The following is a 26,391-nucleotide window of genomic DNA, read 5'->3' on the forward strand; positions in this document are numbered from 1 at the left end:
GTAACAACCTTCTACTAGCGAGGTTGTTATATTGCTAAAATAGCGTGTCCTATTAATCTAGTATTTAATATAGTGCTGTCGGTGAATCTACTATATATTAGCTATATAACTAGCTAGTATTTGCTAGCCCTTATTGTCCGAGTAGTCTCGTATAGGCTTACCTTCACTAGCGGCAATCTTGCCGCTCTCGAGGGCCTTCGAGTTAGTTGCAAACGACTCAACCGACGGCGAGTTAATAGCCTTATTAAATAGGTCTATAAAGTCCTATATAGCTACACTTAATGGCCTCCGCCTTGTCGATAGATTAGGTAGCCTAGTACTAAGGAAGGCCTTCGTATTAGCCTCTACTGCGCGTCTAATATGCTAGCAGTAGAGCTATGTATATAAATAAGTCTAGTCGCTTGCTAGTGCCTTAATTAGTGCCTTGTTACGGTTATAGATTATAAGCCGTAGCTCTTCTATACCGTATTCTAATAGCAACTCCTATATATAGCTAATAGCTATAGAATACTATTTAGTTGCCTGTCTAGGCATAAATATAAGCGCTAAAGGGAAGGTTTAGTTAAACTAATTAAGTAAGGCGATTACAAGTAATAGCAAGCTGTATTCGTTAGTTTTATAGGTGCAATCTATAACTATAATATCCGGACAGTTCTTATAGATATTAATTATCTTAGGGTGCGAGAAATACAGCTATTCTAGCCGTTGCTTACCGCTTAGTCTAGTGCTAATACCCTTCTATACGAAGTAGTTCTATTATAGGAGGTCCTCGATCGTCTTATCGACTACTAACTTACTAGCGAGTCGCAACTTCTTAGCCTTTTGCTAGGCATTTAAGATATCTCGTAAAGTGGCGGGTACGATAGGCGATTGCTAGTCTCTACTACTACTAAAACGGAGCTTAATAGCGGCCTTAATCTGTCGATTAGTAACGCCTATAGACCTTAACTACAATATAGCCTTAATAATCTCTGTCGTACGAGCTCGGCGGCGGTAATTAGCTAGCGCTATTAGATAGACTGCTAGATAGTTGTAGTTAGAGCTATTAAATGTAAGAGACTAGGTGCTATTATCGGGGTCCTTCTAGTCGTCCGTAGTAAGGGCTATAGACTAAGAGCAATTACACTTCTTTAAGCGGCCTTTACGAGTCTTAGTAGTAGGATAAAGAAGCCTTCTCTCGTTACGCTTCTTCCTTACCGTCTCGCGTAATGCCGGTATTAAATACTTAGCGTAGCGCAGTAAGAAGGTCTAGTAAGTATAGTCCTTATTGCGCTTATAGCCGGTCCTTCTAAGCTTAAACCCCTTCTCTAGTGCGAATGTGTCTATATAGTCCTCGGCTGCTATAACACTATTAAATACCTAGTTTTCGGGATTCTCGATAGTTGCGTACGATCTAGGTTTATAAGCCTCTGCCTCTAACTTAGACTAGTTACTATATTCGTCGTTGTTGCTAAAGTTATAGGCTAGTTGTTAAGGAGACTCGATTTCTACCGAAGGAGGGCGTTATTCTTACTAACTAACCCCGCCTTCGCCGTTGTTACTATCGCTACTACTACTACTACTAACTTTAACTTCTTCTTCTTCTTTACTATTCCATTTACTACCCTTACTGCTTAGTAGCCTCTACCTCTTACTAGGTATAGCATATAGTATAAAGCGGATCGCTTTATGCCCTACTTCGTACTATTCTAGCAAATTGTCGATAAAGGGGATAGTTAGGTTAAGAGTCTCGAAGGTGCTATCTAGCTTACTAGCTAACTAGTTAGAGGGATTAAGACTATCGTGTCTAGCCTTATACTAATAACTAATATAGCGCTACTTATACGTCCGCTCGCTTTCCGCTATATCTTCCTAGAAGTCTAAGAGAAATTGCTTTAAATACTAACGGTCGACACCCTCCTAGTATTAGTAGGCTAGCTAGTGTTTTAGTCTATATATCTGCTTAACCTATAATTTAAGGCCTCCGAGGTTACCTAGGTACGGCTCTCGCTCTTACCGTAGCCTCTTACTACGTATTCTTTATAGCTAGAAGACCTTCGGATTATATATATTACCCCCCTATTAAATAGTAGGCGTAGCGGCGGCGGCGGCGGCGGTAATAGTAGTAGTAGTAGCGGCGGTATTACACTCGGCTTGTAACTACGTAGAAGGGCTTAATAACATAGCTATCGATAGCGATAGTAAGGTTAAAACAGTAGTTAAAACAGCGGCGACGGTAAGGTCTAGCGGTAGAGAACATAACTAACAAATTTGCCTTAGGCCTCCTCCGCGATTAGACTATAGATTCTCGAATAGCTAGGGTAGATTCTCGAATAGTCTCGCCCCTTATATAGCCTAGTAGGAGTTAAGAACGGCAAGCCTAGAGGGAAACAATCTTCTTAGATTTCGTAGTAGTAGCATACTAGAAATCTAAGGTAGAAAGGATAGTCGGAGTAGGTCGGGACGGCGTTACGCGAAAACCTATATATCTAAACTAGGCGGGAATTCGCGGAGTAGGGGCACTGTACGATACCTTATATATACGATAGTAGTTATTATAGTGCATTTATAAACTATTATTATTAAAATATAGTTATAGGCAGCTACGCGGACCTATAAATTATAATATGCTTATAGGCGGCTTCGCGGGCCTATAAAGGACGAGCGAAGCCTTATACTCTATAGAGACAACAGAATACTACTACCGTTAGTACCGTTAGTATTATACTAATCACTTTTGCTAATCACTTCTAGAAAGACTATACTAATTAATAGAAAACTACTAGTATTTCACCATCTTTTATCCATCTTTTATTTGGCCTACTACTAACCGACACTGCTATAGTAGTACTACGAGCTTCGCTCGCAATAATCGAAATAGTTGCAGAAGGGTTTTGCGGGCGATCGGCTTTCTTTGTCACACTCACCCGAGAGTAGTTGTCACAGTGCATTCATAAATCATTATGATGATTATCATTATATCTCAAAGTCTATGTCCACTCGTGATTTACCTTCTATACCATAAGCTTGGTCGCCATTCGTATCATCGTCATCGTCTGGGAGGTCTTCTCCACCTTCCACCTCTTCAATACCCTCATCGAGATCCTCGATAGGATATGTGAGAATAGCCGCAACACCTCCAAGATTTTCCAGTCGCTTCCCGCTCTCGTGCATGCTGCTCAGGATCCTCACCTCGCCGCCCTGGGCCTTGACCTCATCGACCACCTTCACCCAGCGCTTGCGAGTCTTGATGTCTTGACTGCGGAACAAAGAATTTGAGATGAGTAGTGCGCCGCCGCCCTTGCCAACAGCACCTCGCTCTACTGCAGTCTCGCATTCTTTGGGACCGTACCATGCTCGTTGATCTTCCTTTCTGATCATCTCGAAGAATTTGTCCATCAGTTGTGTTTCTCGAGCAAACTTTGTGTCGCTGAGTTTGCTCGTGACTGCAGGGCTACTGAGCACTTCGCTCAGACTGTGGAGATGGCCTGATGCAGAATGCGCGACTGTAATATTCGAGACGAGTTGTTGGAGCTGCGTGTTCGCTCCTGTCGTGGCCTGCCTCTTGATAAAGGCTTGAAAGCTGTTTGCCGTAAATCCAGGACTGGCTAAGAGGAGCGGCATGGGGTTGGCGAGGTCGATTTGTCGTAGTAGAGAGTCGAAGGTGATCTGGTAGAACCTTTCCAATGCTTTATCGTGATCAGTGGAGCCTGCGCGCTTCTTGGGTAGATTGACCTCGATCTTCTGTCGAAGAATCGTCTGATGTTCCGTTATTAGGCAGATGTTCGCCAGACCCTCTTGCATGACGACTGCCCACAGAATAGCCTTCTTGTCCTGGTCGATTGCCTCTTTGAGTGTGTCCAAAGCTACGCTGTCCCAGCCATCCGCCTTTTCCAGTGTGAAGTTCCGTTGCAACTCGAGATCTAGAGTATGAAAGCTGCCCAGCTTGACCCATTTGTTCTCTTCGGCTACTTGCCCTGACACATGGAGCTGTCTTGCTTGGGGGTCGAAATCGAGCTTCGTAACGCGTACAGTGAGGTTCATGTGCACGCGCTCGTTGGAACGAGCGCCAGATCCGGACTCGGTTACAACTTTTCGTATAGCAGATGCGCGCAGCAGGTCGGTGGGTCGTATGAGGTTGTAGGCATGCCACTGTTGACGAGTTAAATCTGGCTACACAAAGCGCAGGTTCTGGGACTAACATGCTCACCATGTCCTCAGGCTCTTCTGGCAGCAGTGTCGCGCTGCCAGAGCCATCCTTCTGCACAATGGCGTGCTTGATGAGTCGCATCTCGAACGTCCTTTGCTTGAGCAATGATGTTTTGTCAACGTTGTCGAAGTCGAAGTCGAGTCATGGAGTTCCTAAGCTCCACAAAGAATCCCGGCCCGCATCGGCATGTGGGGTCTTGGGCGCGCCCAGTGACGCACTCCAGGTGAATGAACTCTACGCTCACTCTCTCTCCTCTCCGCCATCAACTCTTGCCATTGACATCTCATCAGTCATTGCATTATTGTGCGTGCATCCAGTGCCTTGGCATGAGCGCTCTTCGCAGGATCACGATCCTTGCGAGACAAACTTCACGATCATCACAGCATCGAGCCTTCTCAACCAGCATCCCAGCCATGGTGAAATTGGACGTCAGCTCAACGGTCAAGCTGCCATCTGGTCACGAGATACCCATGCTCGGTTTCGTAAGTAACATCTAGAACTGTTCTATAGATAACTCCTGTTACGGTCCAGCCTTATGAGCTTTGATCTCCCCCACCCTGGAATCTGCACATCCTGGCTGTCGAAACTTCCCGCTTTGTCTTCGGTAACGCTGTGTTTCATCTGCTGATGAATTCAAGTGCACAGGGCGTGTATCAAACTCCCGCAGATGTAGCCGAAGATGTCACAGACCATGCGATCAAGAATGGGTACCGCCATGTGGACAGTGCTACGGCCTACAGAAACGAGGAACCGTCGGCGAAGGTAGCATCGCGCCGTTGACAATATCATCTGCCATCTTGACTGAGAAGACATTCTAGGGCATGCTCAAGTCTGGCATACCTCGCGAACAACTGTTCTTCACGTGTAAGTCTACCAGCGTATCGATGGCTACGTTCGTAGTGTCAGGAACAGCGATTCAGTCCAGGCTCTAAGTTTGGTGTGATGTTTTATGCAGTGTGATGAAGGAGCACTTGCTAATCCTTGCGTTCATCGCTTAGCGAAGGTCCCTCCCAAGTCCATAAATTACAAGGATGCTAAAGCCTGCGTCGACGAGTCATTGAAGAAGACAGGCCTCGACTATTTTGATCTCTATCTGCTCCATGCCCGTGCGTCTAAACCCATTCAAGCCTCTTCCATGTTAAATGAGACTGATCCATTGTCCAGCATATGGTAGCAAGGAAGGCAGATTGGGCGCGTGGAAAGCTCTAGTCGAAGCCGTCGAAGAGGGCAAGGTCAGAAGCATCGGTGTTTCCAATTATGGCGTGCACCATCTCGATGAACTGGAGCAATGGCAGAAGGTGCGGGATGACTTCGGACGGCATTTAGCATGCTATCATGCTGACCGATAGACAGGCGAATCCAGACAAAGCTGGTGTGTTGAGCGTCAATCAGGTTTGGAAGGGCAGCATGAATTCGGACATTGCGAGATGCTGATACGCTTCGCAGATCGAACTGCATCCGTGGCTCGCTCGGAAAGATATCGTGGATTGGTGCGAGAAGCGCGGCGTCGTGCTTGAGGCCTATTCACCACTTGTCAGAGCGACCAGATTCGATGATCCACTGCTAAAGCCACTTGTCGCAAAGCACAACAAGACACCGAGCCAGATATTGCTTCGTTGGGGCTTGCAGAAAGGCTTCGTGATACTGCCAAAGAGCGTCACGCACAAGCGCATCGAGGAGAACAGAGACCTGTATGACTTTGATCTTTCGAAGGTATGCATATGCTTTAAGCGGCTTGCGAGAAGTTCTTGGGTCTTCTGCTGACCCGATATCAAAATTGACAGGATGATATGGCCGCTCTACACACGGACAAGTATGAGCCTTGCGCCTGGGACCCGACCAAAGCGCCACTCAGTTCGTGAAGAGGTTCTTGTCAGGATGTACTCCGGGATTGACGTGCGTGCAAGGCGGTGGGCTGGTCTGGCAATTCGGCTTCGGCCATATGATGAGCTATGCCTCTAAGTTTGCGTCAAACGTGCTGTGAATGTCGCAGCGCCCGGCGGCGGGGTCATACGGGCAGCTGCTGTCACAACATAAATCGAACAGAAGGAAATGCGACTCGCAGCTTTGCGCGCCGCTGACTCCATCATTCTCGCCCAGCTCAAGCTTGTCGGGTCATAGCGCATGGCAGGACACCTCATCAGCTCTTGAGCCGTCACAGTGACAGCGTAGCATCCGTTGTCAGAGGATCGGCCAGTATGCTGTGCTTGTGACCACGAAAAGTGACGCCAGTCCATCACCGGGCCTGTCTACAACGCTGCCCGATGGTGTGTCTTGATTGGCTGGCCGTTCTCCTGCGTGACCTGAGAGTCTGGCGATCTTAGCTCCTCCACTCCGTTGCGAACGCCGAACGGTACAGAGGTACATTTCCAGATGATTTCATGCTCGCTAGAGTCTCCACCTGTTCGGCAAAGATGAGGGTTGCGGGGAGAGCTGTGATGCATTTCGAGCGCGTGAGAAGTCCGCTCCGGCGCAACGGATGGGAAGGAGGTGATGAGGTGCCACTGCCAAGCACGAGGGATCGCCGCGTGGACGACACGAGATCGTAGCAGCACGAACAGCAGATATCCGGTTGATGAGTCGGGTAAGTGGAGTCGCACAGGTGAAACGTGAAATTTATTATTATTTCCAGCAAATGCTCATCATCCTGCTGGATCCCGAGAGACACGTGATGTGGCTCTGTGGCTCTGTGGCTCTGTGGCTGATGGGGGTCGTCACAAAATTCTCCGACCTCGCGCTAGGCTCAACCGAGGCCACAGCAAAAGATCCCTTTGAAAGTTCGTCGGCTGGAGTGGTTCATGCAAGAGCCCCTGCATAGCTAGGGTGTGCAGGACGCGCTTTGCTATAGATAGCATAGTAAATTATCGCTTGCTAGGCTAGTATTAGGGATAGCGCTATTACTATTTTTCACACTCCGTAACCGGCTCTTCTTTAACTCGTTAGTTGTCCGATTAACTTTAAGCCTCGAAGGCTATTTTAACTGCTCTTTTATATAAATAGCTTCTTCTTAGTATTATAATAGCGCTCTATTTAATAGCGATAATAGTAACGATAGCTACTAGTCCGATATCGATAAGGATGCGGTTTACGACGTTAGTACGCTCGGTATAGAGCCGGAAGAGGAAATAGGCGAGATTAAGGCGCAAGAGGTAGTTATAGGTTGCGAGAAGATTAGAGCGACTTATAGTATAGAATACGAGCCGAATAGCAGAGACAATAAGCCTCTCGTTGCTAGCGATATTATTAATAGTATATTAGTCGAGGAGGGTATACTAGATATATTAAACCTAGTAATAGCACCGGATTAGTCGCGTTTAATAGATAGTATAAAGTACGTGCCTTTAGAAGGTATAAAGTGCGAGGTAGAAGTGCGCCTACTACTAAATAAGGCCTTCTTCGAGGGTATAGATTACCGCGGTAAGGCCTTCGAGAAGTTGACTTCTAAAGACTACTAGAATATACTATAGCGATATTTCTAGCAGTTATAGACTAATGAGGTCTATAAGAAGTTAGTATTCTATACTAACGAGTATACGAGGGATCCGAAGTTTAAGAAGATAAACAATAGTAGTATAATTAAGGTAGTAGTGTCCGGAGCTAGGTAGAAGAAGACCTATCTATATAAGATAGCGATCTTCGTAGGAATTATTATTTATATGTCCGCTGTCTAAATAGACGATAAGTCGGACTTCTAGCGGTCTAATAGATATTAGCCGTCTTATTCTATTACTAAGAATATATCCGAGAAGAGGTTTAAGCAGTTAAAGGCCTATCTATAGTATAGCGAGCCTATCGAGTCGGGCAAGGGCAACCCGCCGTAGTTATAGGTTTAGTAGATAGCTAACTACCTAAGAAGCCGGATTTCGAAGGTTTATATACCTAGTACTAACATTAGCCTAGATAAGGTCCTCGTATAGTTTACTAGACGCTCTTCTTATATAATAATAATAAAAGGCAAGCCCTGCCCTATCGGCTATTATGTGCTAGCTCTGTGTTATGCTAGATTTATCGTTTCTTAGTTATTCTCGTTACCTACTAAGAAGTAGGGTTTTAAGAAGGCAAGAACACCTCCTAGCTTCGAAGGTCTAATTCTCGTCTATAAAGAGCTTACCGAGGACTAAACAAATAAGCGGAGCTAGCGCAACCGTCGCACTATTAAAGCCGATAGTTAGAAAGGTAGAAACCGGCGTAGAAGGGTAAAGAATATTAATATAGGTAATTAGGTTGATGCTCCGCCGAGCCTTTATAAGTACGCCGACCTCTACGCGAGGCCGCTAGCGGTTATAACCGAGCTAGTTATAGCGTAGTCTATTAACCTTAGGTCGCAGTTATCGAGGCTTTATAGAGCCGTCCTATTACTTCTATTACAACTGCTATTCTAGGAGCGATTCTACTACGTTTACCTAGATAATCTATTTAATAATATACCTCTCTTTACTATCCTTAGATAGTGTAGTATCGCTGCAACTAGTACGGTACAAGCTAGGTCGAAGAACTAGCTATAGGCGGGTGCCTTATTCTCGACACCCTCTAGTAAGACTATTAAGCTATATCGCAAGTCGATACGGTTTCCCTTCGATATACAGCTTTATAGGGCAATTTACAATATAGCGGCGCCTATCTAGCAGGACAGAAATCTCGTTTAAATGCTAATAACTAGTTACTAGCCTATAGACCGAGAATCGAGGGAACGACGGAAGCCGAGAGACACTAACGCCTACATTCGCAACTACGTTAGGCTACACTAGACCGAAGGTAAGGAGGTTAAATACATACCGAAATACGCCGCTTATTACAATAACTATATAGGTAGTGTCGACATTTACGACTAGCTTAGGTTCTATTATAGCACTTAATACAAGGCCTTTAAGCCGTAGCATTTGCTATTCTACTTCCTTCTCGACGTAGCCGTAATTAACGCCTATCTCCTATACCGCAACGCCTCTATAGCTAACAAGGTAAGGGATCCAACCCTTATATAGCAGCGTAACTTCTGTATACGACTCGCCTAGAATTTAGTCTAATAAGGAGCCTTAGTATTAGGTCCTATTCGAATAGTAGAGAGAGAGGCTGCCGTAGTAGTAGTAAGAAGCCTGCCTCGCATACCTAATAGCCGCTTTACGAGTAGCTATATATACGCTAATTATAACGCAGGCGTAGCGAGGCCTCGTCGTTACTACTTTAAGAAGGGAGATAGTATTCCGGACAACTTGCTACGGCTTAATCGCAGTTATAGGTATATAATAAAGGTCACTCTTATAAAGCCGAAGAGATGCTAGCTCTATAAACTAACTCGTACTAGTTAGAAGCTTAAGTAGTAGCCTATTAACCTATATAGAAGACGAGAATACGAGGCTACGAAGACCTACCTTAATTGCGGACCTAAATATAACCTATGTAGTCTATACTGCTATAACTAGTATAATATTAACGATATCCGCGCTTACCGAGAGGCTTAGAGGCTAGTATTTGCTAACGACCGACCTTTAACTACTAACAACTCGACTTCTACGAGTACTTTAGCTATTGCAACACCGGCTCGGCGGCCTTCTATTAAGCCTATAACAACGACGACAACAACACCTTTAGCTCTTTTACTTCCTTCGTTAAATCTACTACATTAGACGCTAATTAATTAAACTCGGAGGCTCTAACAACCTCTTCCTCAATTTAAGAGCCTTCTATAGTAGTAGGCTCTTCCTTTACTATAACCCCCTTACGTACGGCCTGCGCTTACTACTACTGCTATACGTTTAAATCTACCCTTAAGTCCTTTACCTACGCTTCTACCTTGTTAAGGCGCTTAAGAATTGCCTTAGACTAGTTACTAGCAGTCGACAATCGCTACTTTAATAGACTTCGTAGTAGTACGAGCTACCGCACCTCTTCTACGCTTAATTTAATACCCTTCGAGCGGAGCCTACGGCGCTAACGAGACTCTTCCCTAGTGCGGAAGTGCGTACGTAGCTATTATAAGTTAGCATCTATATTCTATAGGTCTATAGTCTATAAACCTCTCGCTTTAGTATGCTTAGCGGCATTGTATTCCTTTACTTGCTTAGGTTTAACTAGCAAAGTTAATCTCTAAGGGTGCGGCGGCCTATAAACTACCCTCCTTGCTAACCCTAATCGATACCCTATCCGGAGCGAGGTCGGCTGCAAAGGAAGGCCTAATCGGCGTTCGCCGCACTACCAAAATTAATATAGAAAGTAGAACCATTAGTAGGACTAGTTCGCTAAGAATCACCGAGATAACCTTTAAAGGGATGGCTGCTTCTCGAGCGCGCCTATAGCACTAACAGGCTTCACGCTACAGTAAGCTTGGTAGTGACGACCAAGATCGTTTACTTCCTTGCTTATGTACACAACACACCCCCTGGCATCTCCGGTTCAACGGGCGCGACTCAGCCTTCTCAAACAACTGACCACCTACCAGTCATGCAATTCTTATTACTCGCCGTTTCAACGACCACAAAGATCCCTGCCCCCCCCCCCCCCCAGGTTTCCTCTTGGCGGCTCTCCGGGTTGCGGTCTGCTGCTGTCATCCTGTCATCAGCCCGCAGCACCTCTTGGACGTCTCGTGTCCAAGCATTACCCGTACCTGAAAGAGCCACATCCGTCATATTCAGGTCCACCTTCGACCCTGCGCCCGGAGCTGGGAAATATTTTCGCGCTGCGACATTGTTCTCATAATCCGAAAGCTTCCAAACATCCACCGCAGATCTTTCTAGCCTTTCCCGGCCTTCTTGGGGCATTCCACCGGCGGCTCTGGGAGCCCGCCGGTGCGGTGGTCGAGGTCACAAGAGAATAATGCAAGGATCTATGTCGTGGCGCCTCCTCGCGCAGTCAAGCGATGCAACCATCCATGCCTTTTGCGGAGAAGACTGCCTCTCCAGCACTTCTTTTCGACGATCTTGACGTGCGCGCTGTGCTGGCATATCCGTCGCTGGGCACTTAGGGTAATGACCCTGGTTTGCTGATGTCGATACATAAGGGCAGGGTGGCCAGTTCCGAGTGTGCTCTAACGACCTCATTTCCATACGAGAACCTACGCTCGCGTGGTCAGGGACGTTACGTATCCTGTGCTGTTGGTTACAGCACGACATCTTTTGTGTATCTTCCCTCTCCCACCCTTGTTCTAGACCATCTCCAACACTCTCCTCTGTGCTAACAGTATGGGCTTCCTGCAGCTTAGCACAGCAGCGATCGCATTGCTTGGAAGCTTCGGCCAGGCAGCACCGCTCGTAGAAAAGAGGGACCTCAAGTTCGCTTTTGGGCAACAGAAGGTATGTCGCTCGACCGCATTTCCTCTTTTGGACCGTACTCATCATGGGAAAGGTCCGCGGAGTGAACTTGGGCGGGTGGTTCGTACTCGAGCCATGGATTACTCCTTCCATATTTGAGGCAGGCCCTGCTGGAGCAGTCGATGGTATGTTGATGCAAGAAGTATTTCTTCAATCCATGACCTGACTAGTCTCCCAGAATATACATATACCAAACTGCTCGGCAAGACGGAGGCTTCGACGCGTTTGGAGCGACACTGGAGCACCTTTTACACCGAGACCGATTTCGCACTCATAAAACAATACGGGCTGAATTTCGTTCGCATTCCAGTCGGCTACTGGTCTGTGACTCCCCTCGACGGCGATCCTTACGTTTCCGGCGCATACAAACATTTGGCCACAGCTTTGGACTGGGCAAACAATCATGGCCTCAAGGCTATGATCGATCTCCACGGAGCACCATTGAGCCAGAATGGGTTCGACAACTCAGGAAAACTCGGACCAATAGGCTGGACGCAGGGCAGTTCTGTCACGCAGACGAAGAATGCCTTGAACAAGATTCGAGATGATTTCGCCAACCACCCTGCAGTAGCCGCAATCGAGCTGCTCAACGAACCAATGGGGCCATCTTTGGACATGAACGTCGTTCGGCAATTCTACTATGACGGTTGGGGCAATTTACGCAATAGTCCTGTTGCTGTGACGTTCCATGACGCCTTCATGGGTGTAACATCGTGGAATTCCTTCGGAGCCGGTATGCAGAACCTACTCCTGGATACCCATCATTATGGTCAGTGTTATTCTTTGGTTTGTTCTCGGTCGAATACATACTAATATCGCGCGTAGAGGTCTTCAGCTCGGGCGAGCTTCAGATGAGCTACCAGGACCATCTCAACACGGCAACAAATTTTGGCAGCCAGATGGCATCCAACAACAAGTGGACCATTGCTGGAGAGTGGTCAGGAGCCATGACAGATTGCGCGAAGTGAGTATAGCTCTGTGTGCCGATTGCAGCCGAATGTGCACGACCAAGGCAGGCGTGTCAGAGACAGCAGCACCATCTCGCCGCTGTGCCGCGGAGTGAGCATCTCCAACAGTGCTAACTGATTGCTTTCAGGTGGCTGAATGGGCGTAATGTTGGCGCAAGATACGACGGCACATTCAATAAGAACGGCCAAGGCTCCTCGTACATCGGGAACTGCGCAGGCAAGGCCAGCGGAACCGTGGCTGGACTCAGTCAGACGGACAAGAACAACATCAAAGGCTTCATTGGCGCGCAGATGGCGGCTTATGAAAAGGCGGCGGGATGGATTTTCTGGACGTGGAAGAATGAGGGCGCACCAGAATGGCACTTCAAGAATCTCACGGATGCTGGCCTGGTGCCAAGGTGAGGGTGGTGAAGAGGTGAGTGCTCATGTGATAGCTTTGGTGCGTCTCATACTGACACAGGACGACCAGCCGGGCGCTATCGTCCATTTCTCACGGGTTCCAGCTCGGCGCTGTATCGTTGGAGACGTTCCATGGAAAGAGCACGATGGCTATGATGTCGATGAATGATGAGTGTGATGAAGAGACGGAAGAAATGATTATCTTCGATGATACCCTCGTACCGTCGTTGCCGTTCGGCACGCTGTCTCCCGCGTTTCGGGAACTGTGTGGTTTCGCGAACACCGCCGGTTTTGCGCTGTATGTACATAGGATGGGAAAAGATGCAGTCAGAACAGTGATACGTGAGGTTTTCTGATCAACCTTGCTTATCACACACGCATGGCGCCAATGCGGCAGGGGCCGACACAGGCCCCCTCACTGCCGATCATCTCCTCGCGTGGTCGAGATGATGATTATTATTGTGGAGAGGTGGAGAGAGGCAGGAGGGCACTTCACTCTGCAGACGAACAAGTGCTGCCATCACAGCTTCCACTGACAATTTGACGTGTCTCGCTCTTCGCCCTCTCTGGGCGGCCATGTTCCTCGCACTTTCCTTTCCAGAGATGCAAGGACACTTCGCGGCGGATTCGCGAAAGTCTATTCGCCGAAATTTGATTCTCGCCAAGCAGGGAGACGGTAGCCAGCCTGGCGCTCTGTATGGACCGCGCTTGCTCTGGCTTTGCGCCTCCTCATGGCTCGCAACGGCCGCCATCCCCTTAACGAATTCCTTGGTTAAGTCCGACGAACTGAAGTAGAGCAAGATTCCTTACTCTACTAGTCGACATCCAAGTTTTGCCGCTGAACCCCGACAGCCAACGAGTTATTACAGGGGATGCCTGGTGCGATAGCATGGCCTCATCCCCCCTACCGACCACCCGTCCAGCCGCTGCGCTATAAGATGACAGCCTTCCTCTGCGCTCCGAAAGCCTTGTGTGCCCTGCTCTCCCTTCGTTGCCCGGAAGCCCTTTCGTCCAGCCCAGTCGCTCGTTATTATTGACACCCTCACTCTCGTTAAACCCAGTCACTCGTTCAAATCACTCACACTCGTTTACCTCGAAAATACACTGCGCGCGACGATAACCGCCTCCGAAACAACCTCGAGCAATCGCGAAGAAATCGGCAAACATGTCCGACTTCTCCCTCTTCAGCCTCTTCACCGCGGGCCTCGCTTGCATGATCCCGCTCACTGCCGCCTACACTAAGCCAGTGGGCGATCAGCCAAAGGTACGAGAAAAGCGCAGCGCAGATTGCTCGAGATGGAAACCTTGTGCGACGCGCCTCCTTGCGCGCGAGCACCATCTGGTGTGTTGTACGTGACAGCTGACAATCCTGATGTTTCAGGGCAACCCAATCTCCCAGCCAGGCCTCAACTCAGTTGTGCCAGTCGGTAAGCCCTTCACCATCACCTGGCAGCCAACCACTCCGGGAACTGTCACTCTGGTCCTCCTCAAGGGCCCGAGCTCGAACGCTGTGCCACAGTATCCAATCGTCGAGAAGACCGAGAATAATGGCAGCTACGTCTGGACTCCAAAGGATGACCTGGAGCCAACCGACAACGCTCAAGGATACGGCATTCAGCTGATCGACGACGCCACCGGTCAATACCAGTACACTACCCAGTTCGGCATCTCCAACCCAGATTACAAGAAGCCAGTGAGCAGCAGCAGCAGCAGCAGCAGCAGCCAGTCCAAGACCCCAACTGCCCCAACTTCTTCCAGCTACAACTCCAAGGCACCATACCCAACGGAGACTCCTCTCGTCGTTACTGCCTACACAACCTACTGCCCAGAGAAGACGACTCTCACCTGGGCCAACTACACTTACACCACCTCTGGAACGATCACCCTCCCATGCCCAGGTGGTTGCACTGTCACTGCTCCATACTCTGCTCCAAAGGGCACTGGCGTTCCCAGCTACCCCCAGAACATCACCATGGTCGCCCCCACTGGCTCCGTTCCATCTACACTCTCGACTGCTTCGGCCACTTCTCCAATTGCCAGCGCTACCTACCAGGGCCCGCCAGCAGCTTCCACCGGTGGTGCCTCCAGCCTGGCGATGAGCTTCTTCGGTGTCGTCGCTGCGGGTGGTGCTGCTGTCCTCGCTATCTAAGTGGATCACAACTAGAGTCAGAAAGTGTGGCTGTGAGGAACTGTATACATTGGACCCGGCGCGGCATTTGCGTTTCCTTGTAACGAAGAATTGTGGTTATGGCAGATAGCCTGCTGAAATGTGTACTTTACTCTGGCTCGCGCAGTCGACGCGAAATGACATCTGTAATGTGCTGCCATACATCTCAATCTTGCAGCGCGTCACTCCGAGACGCGAATCAATAGAACTCTGGGATGTGAAGATGGGCAGCGCCAAGTCAAGGTGGATAAGCGCTACTGATTTTAGGACGAACGCCAAGCGTGGAGGTACGGCATCCTTCCAATCCTTCCAATAAGTATCTTCTGCGCTTCGCTTCAATTACACCGTATATTCACAGGTAATGCATTCATAAAACAGGACGCACACATTGTGCTCCCAGCACAAGTCATGGCGAAATCGACAGAGTCACTATCAGCAACAATCCTTACTTGACTAGCCTCAGCTTTCAACCTATCAATGTCACAGGCTCTTCGACAGATGGTGCAAGCAGCCAGTCTATTGAGGTTGAGCTACCTCGTGCAGTATGTCGTCCCCCAGAAAAGACCTCGCATTGCTGTAGCGGCGACGAAGTGCTTGAAAGCCATGAGTAAAGAGAGCAGCAGTGTCTCAAATGTGCGCGCTCTGGGTGAGAGTGCTGAGACAGTACTGCTGCCGCCACACAGTTGCCTTAGCCGTTCTTGTTCGTCCGCAGTGATGCTCAACGTCTACTGCAATCATTCTTCCTACAGAGCTCTTGCTGACCATGCTTCTTCTTCGCCAGACATGCTCAAAATATCACCCCACGAAATTGCTGGTCAATTTCGATTCCTTCACTGCAACGGGTGAATGGCTCCCTTGCTCGAATTTCGAACGGCATGAGCAGTTCAATGGCGCACCGCTAGTGGAGCTCCAAGGCTCGTTCGAGGATATAACTTTTCCAAATCTGCAGACAGTAAGCGGAGCAATGTCTGTAAATTCCACTGAGGGCATGTCCTGCACCCCGCTCGACGAGCTGTATCGAAGCGGCGTGGTTTACGGCAACTATACCTGTCGCACTGCAAACGATACGAAGACCTGACAACATCAGGCAGCGCAACTACAAGCCCAGACAACGCGTCTGAAGACGGCGGTAACAGCTCAAGCACTCTTAGAATTGGTCTTGGTGTTGGCTTAGGAGTGGGCCTTGGACTTCTGCTTGCTTTGGGAATCCTTTTCTTCTGGGTTCGACAACGGAAGCAGCGTCGTAGTAGTAAAGCATCTTCTGATAATGCTCCTATTGCTGAGAAGGATGGCTCCGAAGTAGATCGAGCCAATATGCTGGATGCTAGCTCAACGCAGAAACATGAACTGGAACAGCCAACGGGCGAGCTTGGCAACGGTTACGATGCCCAGGAGCTTCCAGCAAAGCTCGAGACTGAAGTTGAACTAGCACGCACTGGATCGACCAAGGCGCTTGCAGGAGTCGAGTCCAGACATGAAATGCCCGCAAGCGAGACGCCGCCGGTAACTGAGCAGAAAGATCCGGTTGATGATCATCAGATTCAGAAGCGATATACATAGTTTATCGTGAACCAGGATTTCCATACCGGGCAGCCATCCTGGTTCACGGTACAAGGATAGCCATAAACAAGAGTAACCCTCGGCTCTTCTCGAAGCACGGATCATCTACACAGCATATCACGCTGCGTGGTACTCTCAGACAAAGCACTCCGCAAACTCCACATGACAATCAGACCCACCATCGTCACGCTAGGAATATGTCACCGACGTTTCTCACTCTCCCTCGCGAGCTGCGCGACCGAATCTATGACTACGTCTGGTCAGACACCAGCTCAGTCTGGCTCAGATACGCGAGTTTCAAAGATGAGCTCTGTTTCGAAGCTCACGATCTTCGTTTTCCGGAGCAAGTGGTCAAACGCTATCCTCCTCCAGGCTACACGGCACCAGAGCCCACTGCAGCCAGGAAAGATTCGCTAGCAGACGATGTTGCATCTGCTCCAGCCGCGGCAAGCCCGGAGAAAGAAGCATGTCCGCAATCTTCCCGTCGCGACAACAACACCATCGAATTCGATCTCGAAGCCTTCTTAGACGAATGGTCTGAGTGTGATGACGAGGACGATAGCTCAGATGAGGAAGATGAAAACGAGGCTGGGGGCAAGAACGAGCAGCAGCTGAAACGTCAGTTCAACCTCGAGTCTTGGCTTCCACTTCCCACCAGTCTGTTCACCGTCAACCGACAGCTTCGCAACGAGACCTTGCAGTTCTTCTTCTCCACGCGCAACATAATTCTCGACGCCGATGGAGTGGCCTCTATTCGCTTTCTCTGGCAACTCCCGACGATCGTTCGCGAAGCCATCACAACAATCTCACTTGGCAGTTTCGCATTGCAGACTGACGACAAGTACAGCAGCGCAGCCTGGTTCGGGGTTGCCGAAGAGCCTGAGTACCGAGACGCTTCTGGCCTCACACTGATCACACCTTTCGCCGCCTTCCTCGCCTCTCACCTACCAAAACTCAATCACATCAATCTCTACCTCCCATACTCCGGCACAGAAGACTGGTACCCAACCCTCGCACCGATCGAATTATCCCTCCTCCTCAAATTCCACCGCATCAAATCCCTCAACTTCATCTTCATGGGCGAAGACGTAGTCAAAACGCTTCGAAACGGGAAACTGAGGAGTCGAGAATGTTACGAAAAATTAATGGGAGGTTTCAAAGACTGTGAGAGACTTGCGGAGCATGAGTTTGAATTGGAACATCCGGCGCCCGAGATGAGGAGTTTTGATAAGAAGTCGCATGGGAAGATGATGGAGTATGTCAAGACGAGACATGAGTATGTTGAGGGGAATCGAAGGGAGTTTCCGTGGAAGTGGGCGCGGCGGGACGTTGAGATGGGGAGTGATGGGAATGTGCAGGCTGTGGTGAGGTGTTGGGTTGAGTGATGGGGGGAAGTTGAAGGCATTACTGTGCGGCACGATGTATGTGATCACGTACTTGCAAGTATTACTGATATCCTCCTACCTTCATTAATTAAACGTTTAGCCTGTATCTTGTCATTCATACCAAGTCCCCCGGCTTATCATCAGACTTGTCATTCGGAGCACTGAGCACAGATTCCAACGTTTCGGCTGCGATGATGAGAAAGGACGCTTTCACTCAAGCCGGAACTCGTTCGCGGCTTCGATCTCGACCGATTGTTGTAAGAAAGCTGTACATGACAAGAAGAGGAGCTTTGTTGTGATCATGTCTTGGACTGTTTGGCAGATGGTGTATGCTGTCTCTATGCAATCTCGGTTGTCGTATTGCAATCTTTGCTTACAATGTCTAGGAGCTTGTAAGAGCTTCTCGTCACCGGCAAAGCCGTCAATTTATGGCGTTGCTCACATTTTCATGTGATAGCAGGGAAATGAAGATGGTTCAGTGTGAAGCATGTGAGCCAAGCGGCCTTCACTTGTTCGTCTCATAATGTCCTTATATCAATTACCACGCAAACACATCAGTCATAGCTCCCTGACTAGCATCCCCCACAAGTCTCGCATACTTCGCCAACGTCCCTCTCGTCACCGGCATACGAGGAGGTTTCCAAGCCGCAAGTCTAGCTTTGATCTCAGCATCATCTACATCCATCGTAATCTGATTCTTCTCGGCATCGATTGTAATAATATCGCCATCTTGTACCACAGCAATTGGCCCGCCAACAGCCGCCTCAGGAGAGATATGTCCGACGATGAAACCATGCGATGCACCAGAATATCGTCCATCAGTGATGAGGCTCACGTTCTTTAGTCCGGCTCCCATAATGGCAGCGCTGGCTTTTAGCTGTTCGGGCATACCCGGTCCACCTTTGGGACCTTCGTAGCGGACGACGAGGACGAGATTCTCTCCATGAGGAATTTGGCCCTTGTTCAGGGCTTCGTTCAGTTCGAATTCCTTATTGAAGACGCGGGCTTTGCCTGTGAACTTCATGCCTTCCTTTCCTGTGATCTTGGCGACGGCGCCGTTAGGCGCGAGGTTGCCGTACAGAATCTCGAGATGGCCGGTTGCTTTGATCGGCTTGTCAATGGGTTTGATCATTTCTTGGCCTTGTTGAAGTGACGGCCAGGATTCGACATTCTCCGCCAACGTCTTGCCGGTCACCGTAATTGTCGATCCGTCGAGGAAGCCAGCTGCGATGAGAAGTTTTTGGACCGAAGGGATACCGCCGATATTGAAAAGGTCGACCATGAGATATTTGCCGGAGGGTGCGATGTCTGCGATGAAGGGAACCTTGTTTGATATTCTTTGAAAATCGTCGAGCGTGAGCTCCACCTCTGCTGTGCCTGCCATGGCAAGGAGATGCAGCACACCGTTTGTCGATCCACCCAGAGCCATCATCATGACCATGGCGTTCTCAAACGCTTTCTTAGTCAGACAGTCGCGAGGCTTGATGTCCTTTTCCATACAGATCTTGATTGCCTCGGCAACTTTGTGGCATTCACGCATCTTCTGCGGAGATGTGGCAGGTGTGGAACTGCTCCCTGGCAGTGAGAGTCCCAGCGTCTCGATCATAGTAGCCATTGTATTTGCAGTATACATTCCACCGCAAGCTCCTGGTGATGGACATGCGTGCTTCTCGATATCCGTGAGTAGCTCGTCCTTGGTCTGTGATGGATCGTTAGGATTTTGAAGGCTGTCATAGATGTATGCACCATGTGCTTCAAGAGCAGTTGCGATGTTGATCGTTTTTTGCTGCAGCGGGCTGTATCCTGGAACCATCGAGCCGCCGTAGATCATGATCGAAGGTCGGTTATGTCTCGCCATGCCCATGACAACACCAGGCATGTTCTTGTCACATCCAGGTATCGCAATACATGCATCGTGATGTTGTGCGCAGGTGACAGTCTCCACACTGTCTGCGATGATTTCTCGCGATTGCAGACTGAATCGCATGCCTTCGCCACCCATTGTGATGCCATCGCTGACGCCGATGGTATTGTATTGCCAAGCCAACATGTCTTGCTTTTCAATTGCCTTCTTCACCTCTTTGCCAATATCGAGCAGGTGTGTATTGCAAGGGTTACCTTCCCACCATACCGACGCAATGCCAACTTGCGGATAGGTTTTGAGCACATGTTCGTTGGGCACGCCAGCAGCGTACAACATTGCTTGAGCCGCTGGAAAGTCATGTTCGCGAGTAATCGTCGAGGAGAATTTGTTCAGTTTAGAGCCAGGTTGCGAGTGCTTGAAGGTCAAATAGCGTGCCTCTTCCGGCTTTGGCGGTTTGCCAGCGAGCTGCTCGTCACGATTCTCCTTCTCCATTGTGATTGATCTCGTCAATGGCTTTTTGACGAAGAGAAATGAAGGAAACTCCTATGAAGCCTCAATGCGGGAAGTCAGCACGTCAACGAATAATACGAAAGGCATTATGCGTCAGTGGAAGAGCTCTCCACTGTAACGAGGTCCCCGCAAGCAGGGCAGAATGGGCCGAGACGCGGATCGTGGAGCTGGAGCTGCGAGACCGGATGTTGCTGCTCGAGGCAGGTATAGCGAAAAACAATCTGGGTATCATAAGACCATGATAGAATACATCTTGGTGCCCGTTTGCACTGCAGGAGATGGAGATGGGGATGGGGCGCCATTTGTGAGCGTCGCTGGAAAATCCAACAGCACAGCACAGCCTGCATCTCACAAGGCGTTACGAGCTTACTTGGACCATTCTCCAGCACTGCTCCCAACGTTATCCCCAGCCTGTGTATTGCCGTCCGGCTTCTTGGAGCCTTGGTCGTTCGCTGGCGCAGGCGGTGGAGGCGCGTCTGCATCTTCTTCATCCTCATCTTCAAAGTGAGACGGATCGACCATTGGTGCATCCCTGTCGAGGTGCTCTGCCAGAGTGTCGTCGGCGCTCACTGAAATTCCTCTTGCTCCCCAGCGGTTTCCACTGCTGGGTCTCCCCGCATTCGATGGTCTCACAGTTCCATTTTCCTGATTTGCAAGCGCTTCATCTTCTTCGGCGATATCATCTTCATCCGTGCTATTTTGGCTGTTGCCCTTTCTCCCGATGAAGCGCTTCACGATAAAGCTCTTGCTCAGGTCATCGCTGTCCACCACTCCGCCGCCTCGTAGCTTGACGCGTTGGCGCGACCAGTAGACCCATGCAAAATCGATGTACAATGCTGTCTGAACGATGCCAAAAACGACGCTAGTCGGGTCGAAGTAGCCATCAGTGAAGATGCGCACAATCCAGTTTAGGATGTAGAATGCGCGATAGCTCCCGAGAGTGACGAGGTAGAAGGAGTCGAGCACAGTAGGCACGGAGGTCTGACGCAGAAGGAGTAGCTGCGGAAGGACGCATACGGACTCGAGGATGATGCTGAATGTCCACAAGACCTAGAAAGAGATCATATCATCAGCTCCAACACTTCTCCATATTTTACTACAGACGGGATTCCGCGTCTGTCAAGAAGGCGTGCTGTCCGGGTTGCATATAGTGTTGTAGCAAGCTCCCATCGCAAAGCCATGCCAGAACTCACCTCCATGACTGATGTCTTCTTCCAGCCTTCAAACAGAAGGCATACCGGCACCGCAGCCACTGTACTGCCTGCAAGACACCAAATAGCGAGCTTCCACCCGTATTCCTTTTCCCTTGTCCTAGCAAACACACGCATCATCAGGAAGACGATGTATGCAGAGCTGGTGACATAGAATATCTTAAGGACAAAGTTCCACCAGCTGAACCATGGCGCGACCCAGAACAGGTCGAGGTATCGAGTGAGGAAGACGAGGATGTAGAGTAATTGTGTCAATAGCGACACGCCTTCGGCGGACTTGTTGGAGTGCATGGCCCAGATGAGGATGCATTTCGAGGCGGTATGGGAGAGATCGCCAAGAATGCGGAAGATGTTCATGTGAAAGGACGACATGTTGGACGAGGAGGTGAATGTAGCATCGGACAATATGCCGATGCCGTGATGGTGGTGATGGTGTAATGATATGTATGGGAGGGAGTACAGGTGTTACTCCGGACCCCAGTAGTGATGTTGGAGCCGCGCGGATGCATGCAAGGGTCTAAGCCAAGATGGTTCATCTCCTTCATCAGCAAGAACTACCTTACACTCCTCACCATACCATAACGTATTGGCCAGGAGCTTCCTTCTACGAGAAAGTGGCAGTCTATCAGTCGTGAAAATCGAACAGCTCCTTCGCCATGCAATACCTATGTCGCAAAAATGTAACGAGATACAGTCTGCATCACCTAATCCTCGCTGCGTTACATCAAGCTCGAATAAGGGCTACTTGGGACCTGAAGAAGAAATGACACGATGGGACTAAGGAAGGAAAGAGGGTGGTTCGGTTGGGTTGTACTCATAATTCGTATTCGTCGTATCCTACACTATGGTACAGTCAAGCATTACGAAGCTTTCTCTAGGTATCGTCTTCTCCTTTCACTCTCTGTCGTGTACGCATTATCCTCACAAACAATACTCTTCGAACATTTCTCTTGGTCATGGCGTCTGCATTACATCCCTCCTCGTACGTCTCCAGTTCCCGCTGGCTGTGCGCTTGCACTCACAAAATGCGTCCTTGAGCAGCGTGCTAGGCCCGTCTTTGAACGCGACGCCAACAGCAATGGCTAATGTCATGCTAAACTTCAGCCATAGCCAGGGTGAATGCTTATATCGATTCGCATGGTGCGCACAGCGCTTAGCTCGGCCGGAAATACTCTTAGATATGCTGGCTGTGCGCTTCTTTCCCTTACCTGAGATTAAGCTACGATGACGGAAGCTCGCGTTGACTGGTGAGGAGGTTGGCGGAGTCTGGTATGGCGAGCCAAACGCCATGTCTGATAATTCGGCCGACGAAGAGTCGTCGAGAAGGCTTTGCTCAGACTCCGCCTCACGACAACATGCAGGCTTGGCAAGCAGTCTCTTCTTAGCCATCGGCCCTAGCAGCACGCCCACAAGCCACCATTGAATATTAAGTAGAGGCCTGGGTATCCACATTCGTCTCTGAGCCGCCTCGATCAGGTGCTTAGCCAATGCGACAGGAGAGTCAAACATGTCTCCAAAGAAGTGCCGAAGAGAGTCCAATGTTGAAAGTGAGCCAATGGAGTGCACGCCTAAAGAATTACTACTGGCGCGACTCAGTAATTTGGAGGGTGGTCCGGTATTTGACGCAGTGGCGACAGCCGTCGATGAGCCCGATACGAATCGTGATGGGGTGGCATGCGTGCCATCGTTGGCAGATAATGCCGTGTGGTCTTGTGGTCCCTCCTCTGCGCCCGATACAAATGGACTTGAGTGTAGCACAGTCTTTGCATCTTCGCTGGAATCTCCCACGGGCGACGATGTGGATTGTTCGAAGCCCGACGAGGCATTCCGCACGGCAGTAAGTTCTTCCATGAGATTTCTGCCAACTGCAGCGCCTACTGCCGAGCCTAATGAATCGAAATTGCGAGTTGTCGCGTTGGATCCGCCAGATACCGGATACATGTCGAGAGTGCCATCAAGAAGGGCATCGTCATCGAAGAAATCTTCCTCGATTGGTACCTGCACTTCGTGAGGCGAGTTCACTTCTTGGGTCGTGGTCTGGAAAGCAGCACCGTCTAGGACCTGCGCATCAAGCACGCTTTGAAAGTCTGGAAAAGGTGAGCTGCCAAGTCTCGGTCCATTCATCTCGCTAGAAGACCGACGTCGGCTGTATGGCGAAGTGCTGCGGCTTCGCGGGGAGTACGACGAAGACCAATTTCGTGAGGAGAAGGGATTCTCATCATTGTCGAGAGCTGAGGCAGATGCGGGAATCTGCTCGCGGTGGGAAGTAGACGGCAGAATCAAAGGTTTCGGTCCTATGCTACCAGCACCGAATCGCCTCATTCGGCGCGTAGGCTTCTTTTGCTGGATGGATGCACTGGCGGTGGCTGAAGAAGCAGATGCCTCCGTAATCTTCGACCCCTCGTCTGAGGACGCGACATCTGGAGAGAAGCTTAGATTTATGGGCGAGACTGGTACTCCTGGACTAAACCTGGTCAAAGACGGCGAGGGTGAAGGTGGCCGTGTCTGTGACGGTCGCTCTGGAGACATCAGAAATCCTGCTGTTGGGAAGCGTGGTTGTACCATGGACTGTGGTCGGGGCGGTCTCGGCCTACCTGGTACTTGTGCATGAAGATCGATCTTCGTTGGCGAGGCTGCAAGTAGTTCGGACATGATTTCGAGCCTCTTCTCGAGGTTCACATTTGCCGCTTCAACAGAATCCCGACCGTCTCTCGCTGACTGTAGTTGGATTTCGAGCTCGTGCACACGATACGCTCTCTCCTCTACCTCGTCCTCCAACAGCCGTACTTTTGCTTCCAAGGCGTCTTCAGCATCTTTAGATGCCTGCAATCTTTCTTGGACGCGCTCGTCAAACTCGGCCTCCCAATTGGCGACATCTTCAGATAGTCGGTTATTTTCTGCCTTCAAATGACGCATTGCAGCACTCTGCTCGCGGGTGACAGTTGGCGAGGTGGCGGCTTGCAATTGCGCCTGCGCCGACTGCAGTTCCAATTCCAGATGATCAACATACTTCCTTTTCTCGGCACTTAATGAGCGGCGAAATGACATGGGTGTGCGTTTCGTGCGAACAGTGCGAATCGGTTTCGGGACAGCACTTGACAGTTCCGGTGACAGATCCAATATCCCGCCAAAAGCCGAATCGTGCTTGCTGCTGTCGGGACTATCGAAGCTGCCAGAAGTCACGCGAGGACAAACACGTTTCTTCTGCCTGATAGTGCCAGTGCCGGTGCGAGTGCCAGCGCTATTCCCAATCTCTTGCAAGATACCACTAGACACGCGTTTGCTGCGGGAGTCTGCAGACCTCCTTCCAGAAGGCGAGACATTTTCGGCATCAGAGGACTGCTGTGTGCCAAGCATTGAGCAGGAGGAAGTCGTGGAGCATGTCGTCGATGTGGAAGTGACGGCTTTGGGTGTCACCTTCCTGGTGGGCACCGCAGCAGCACGGAAGCCCGCATTGCGTAGCTGCAGTCGACGCGTGCGTTGCGATCCAGATCCAATCGTTCCAGACCCACTGCCCGACCTTCGACGCGAAGCTGGACTTTCGTGATCGCGTATTCGATGCTCGGGAAAGGCTGCGTGCAGCGGAGAAGGCGCCATGGGATGTGTTGCACAAATATCGCGTATCGAGGTGTGTTTGCATATGGGAAGCTGTTCAGGTGTATGCCATGACGGAGTAACGAAGGAAAAGTCGACGATCAGCCGGTTGCTAAGGGCCCCTTTAGCTTAGGTAGAGACGGTGGTCACACCTTCTGGCCGCTTTTTTGAGGCCGTCTTTTTCTGGTAGGAGCACAGGATGCTTGCGCGATGGGCTGGGTTGGCTGTGGTAATTTGATGCTTGAGCTTGATCCGAGGCCCATGACTGCCGGGACTACCTTTGTTGACGTTAAACTCATTTGGGGCTGACTTAAGCTTCTTTAGGCTTTGACCCTAGCAACGGCCATCCGAGCCGAGGCAGGCGAAGCAAGGGCGTTTCTTTCGGGCACTCAGAAATCCTGACCACCAAAATCGCCGAGCTGACCACCGAATTGACCAATCGGATGAAGCCGTGGTGGTCCGTGCGCAGGTCAGTGCGCGCGCTCGGCTTAAACAAGCTCGACTTTCCGAAAGCAACCCTCATTCCTTTCCCCTACTATAGCAGCTTCTACTAGCGTTAGTCTATTTAGAATCTAATCTTAACCTATTCTAACTCGATTTACTAATCTATTTAAACTCGATTCTACTATAGCCCTATCTTAGAAGCTTATTAATAACAAGGACTACCTCGTATATATCGATACGGCGGGCAAGAATATAAAACTATTAGTAAGTCCTTTTATTATTCTATTACTATTTATTTCTAATTGCTTTTAGGGCTTTAATATATTTAAGTTAGTTATAGACGAAAATACCTTCTTAGACGACAACTAAATTCTAGTGCTAGGCGAGGTAATCTATCGCGTTACCGCTAGTAAGGATAACGATATATGTTTAGTAAGTTTTTTCTAATCTAAATGCATTAGCAATAGTATCTAATTGGTTTTAGTATAAGCTATTCTAAGACTCCTCCGCCCTTCTCGCCTATATGCGTATAAATACCGACAAAGGTAGACATAGTCTTATATTCGAGAAGAGTAAAGGTTAAGGTAGATAGGAGGCGAAGAAAAAGGCTAAGGGTATATAATACTAATCGGAATAGTTTCGGAAACGTTTAAATATAGGCTAATTCTATTTAGAATAGTATCGTAAGGTAGCTATCGCTACTAACAACGCCTATATTAATAATACTAAGAAGGCGGTAAGTGCGCTAAAGCCGAAGACGCTAAAGAAGGCTGCTAACACTACCCTAAAGAAGGCA

General features: G+C 49.4%; 8 protein-coding genes across 8 annotated transcripts; 4 read left to right on the top strand and 4 right to left on the bottom strand.

Annotated features, from left to right (window-relative positions):
- Nucleotides 1–1,512: 1,512 nt before the first annotated feature.
- Nucleotides 1,513–4,270, bottom strand: MYCFIDRAFT_188369 (uncharacterized protein; the record flags this gene model as incomplete). The annotated part of the gene is made up of 3 exons (XM_007928389.1): nucleotides 1,513–1,580; nucleotides 3,072–4,131; nucleotides 4,190–4,270. 3 exons carry the CDS (start codon nucleotides 4,268–4,270, stop codon nucleotides 1,513–1,515), a joined length of 1,209 nt encoding a protein of 402 aa, XP_007926580.1.
- Nucleotides 4,271–4,602: 332 nt separating this feature from the next.
- MYCFIDRAFT_38741 (uncharacterized protein) lies at nucleotides 4,603–6,051 on the top strand (the record flags this gene model as incomplete). The annotated part of the gene is made up of 8 exons (XM_007927584.1): nucleotides 4,603–4,671; nucleotides 4,835–4,951; nucleotides 5,008–5,053; nucleotides 5,188–5,295; nucleotides 5,354–5,487; nucleotides 5,516–5,581; nucleotides 5,636–5,902; nucleotides 5,974–6,051. 8 exons carry the CDS (start codon nucleotides 4,603–4,605, stop codon nucleotides 6,049–6,051), a joined length of 885 nt encoding a protein of 294 aa, XP_007925775.1.
- A 5,467-nt stretch (nucleotides 6,052–11,518) lies between these two features.
- On the top strand, nucleotides 11,519–13,386 carry MYCFIDRAFT_153914 (glycoside hydrolase family 5 protein; the record flags this gene model as incomplete). Its single annotated transcript, XM_007928390.1, has 5 exons — nucleotides 11,519–11,618; nucleotides 11,672–12,262; nucleotides 12,319–12,457; nucleotides 12,590–12,876; nucleotides 12,931–13,386. The coding sequence occupies 4 exons, from the start codon at nucleotides 11,519–11,521 to the stop codon at nucleotides 12,861–12,863; spliced, it is 1,104 nt and encodes a 367-aa protein (XP_007926581.1). The 3' UTR covers nucleotides 12,864–12,876; nucleotides 12,931–13,386.
- A 458-nt stretch (nucleotides 13,387–13,844) lies between these two features.
- On the top strand, nucleotides 13,845–15,430 carry MYCFIDRAFT_215265 (uncharacterized protein). The gene is made up of 2 exons (XM_007928391.1): nucleotides 13,845–14,124; nucleotides 14,242–15,430. Exons 1-2 carry the CDS (start codon nucleotides 14,026–14,028, stop codon nucleotides 15,007–15,009), a joined length of 867 nt encoding a protein of 288 aa, XP_007926582.1. The 5' UTR covers nucleotides 13,845–14,025; the 3' UTR covers nucleotides 15,010–15,430.
- Nucleotides 15,431–16,766: 1,336 nt separating this feature from the next.
- On the top strand, nucleotides 16,767–18,074 carry MYCFIDRAFT_211299 (uncharacterized protein). The gene has a single exon (XM_007928392.1). The coding sequence runs from the start codon at nucleotides 16,785–16,787 to the stop codon at nucleotides 17,970–17,972; it is 1,188 nt and encodes a 395-aa protein (XP_007926583.1). The 5' UTR covers nucleotides 16,767–16,784; the 3' UTR covers nucleotides 17,973–18,074.
- Nucleotides 18,075–18,452: 378 nt separating this feature from the next.
- Nucleotides 18,453–20,419, bottom strand: MYCFIDRAFT_59142 (uncharacterized protein). The gene has a single exon (XM_007927715.1). It carries the CDS (start codon nucleotides 20,326–20,328, stop codon nucleotides 18,511–18,513), a length of 1,818 nt encoding a protein of 605 aa, XP_007925906.1. The 5' UTR covers nucleotides 20,329–20,419; the 3' UTR covers nucleotides 18,453–18,510.
- A 326-nt stretch (nucleotides 20,420–20,745) lies between these two features.
- On the bottom strand, nucleotides 20,746–21,914 carry MYCFIDRAFT_99787 (uncharacterized protein; the record flags this gene model as incomplete). Its single annotated transcript, XM_007928393.1, has 2 exons — nucleotides 20,746–21,396; nucleotides 21,540–21,914. Coding segments are annotated over 2 exons (1,026 nt in total), but the record flags the coding sequence as incomplete, so codon positions are not given.
- Nucleotides 21,915–22,182: 268 nt separating this feature from the next.
- MYCFIDRAFT_174779 (uncharacterized protein) lies at nucleotides 22,183–25,674 on the bottom strand (the record flags this gene model as incomplete). Its single annotated transcript, XM_007928394.1, has 7 exons — nucleotides 22,183–22,222; nucleotides 22,262–22,271; nucleotides 22,303–22,399; nucleotides 22,456–22,520; nucleotides 22,544–25,263; nucleotides 25,302–25,445; nucleotides 25,484–25,674. The coding sequence occupies 7 exons, from the start codon at nucleotides 25,672–25,674 to the stop codon at nucleotides 22,183–22,185; spliced, it is 3,267 nt and encodes a 1,088-aa protein (XP_007926585.1).
- Between the last annotated feature and the right edge of the window lie 717 nt (nucleotides 25,675–26,391).

The sequence above is a fragment of the Pseudocercospora fijiensis genome (genome assembly GCF_000340215.1).
Source record: "Pseudocercospora fijiensis CIRAD86 unplaced genomic scaffold MYCFIscaffold_4, whole genome shotgun sequence".
Taxonomy (NCBI): Eukaryota; Fungi; Ascomycota; class Dothideomycetes; order Mycosphaerellales; family Mycosphaerellaceae; genus Pseudocercospora; species Pseudocercospora fijiensis.

What these genes read in the sequence shown, in the direction of transcription:
- MYCFIDRAFT_215265 (XM_007928391.1), top strand. Translation starts at nt 14,026, where the DNA reads ATGTCCGACTTCTCCCTCTTCAGCCTCTTCACCGCGGGCCTCGCTTGC. An exon ending in CAGTGGGCGATCAGCCAAAG is followed by an intron (nt 14,125 to 14,241) that starts GTACGAGAAAAG and finishes CTGATGTTTCAG; the next exon opens with GGCAACCCAATCTCCCAGCC.
- MYCFIDRAFT_211299 (XM_007928392.1), top strand. Translation starts at nt 16,785, where the DNA reads ATGTCACCGACGTTTCTCACTCTCCCTCGCGAGCTGCGCGACCGAATC.
- MYCFIDRAFT_59142 (XM_007927715.1), bottom strand. Translation starts at nt 20,328, where the DNA reads ATGGAGAAGGAGAATCGTGACGAGCAGCTCGCTGGCAAACCGCCAAAG.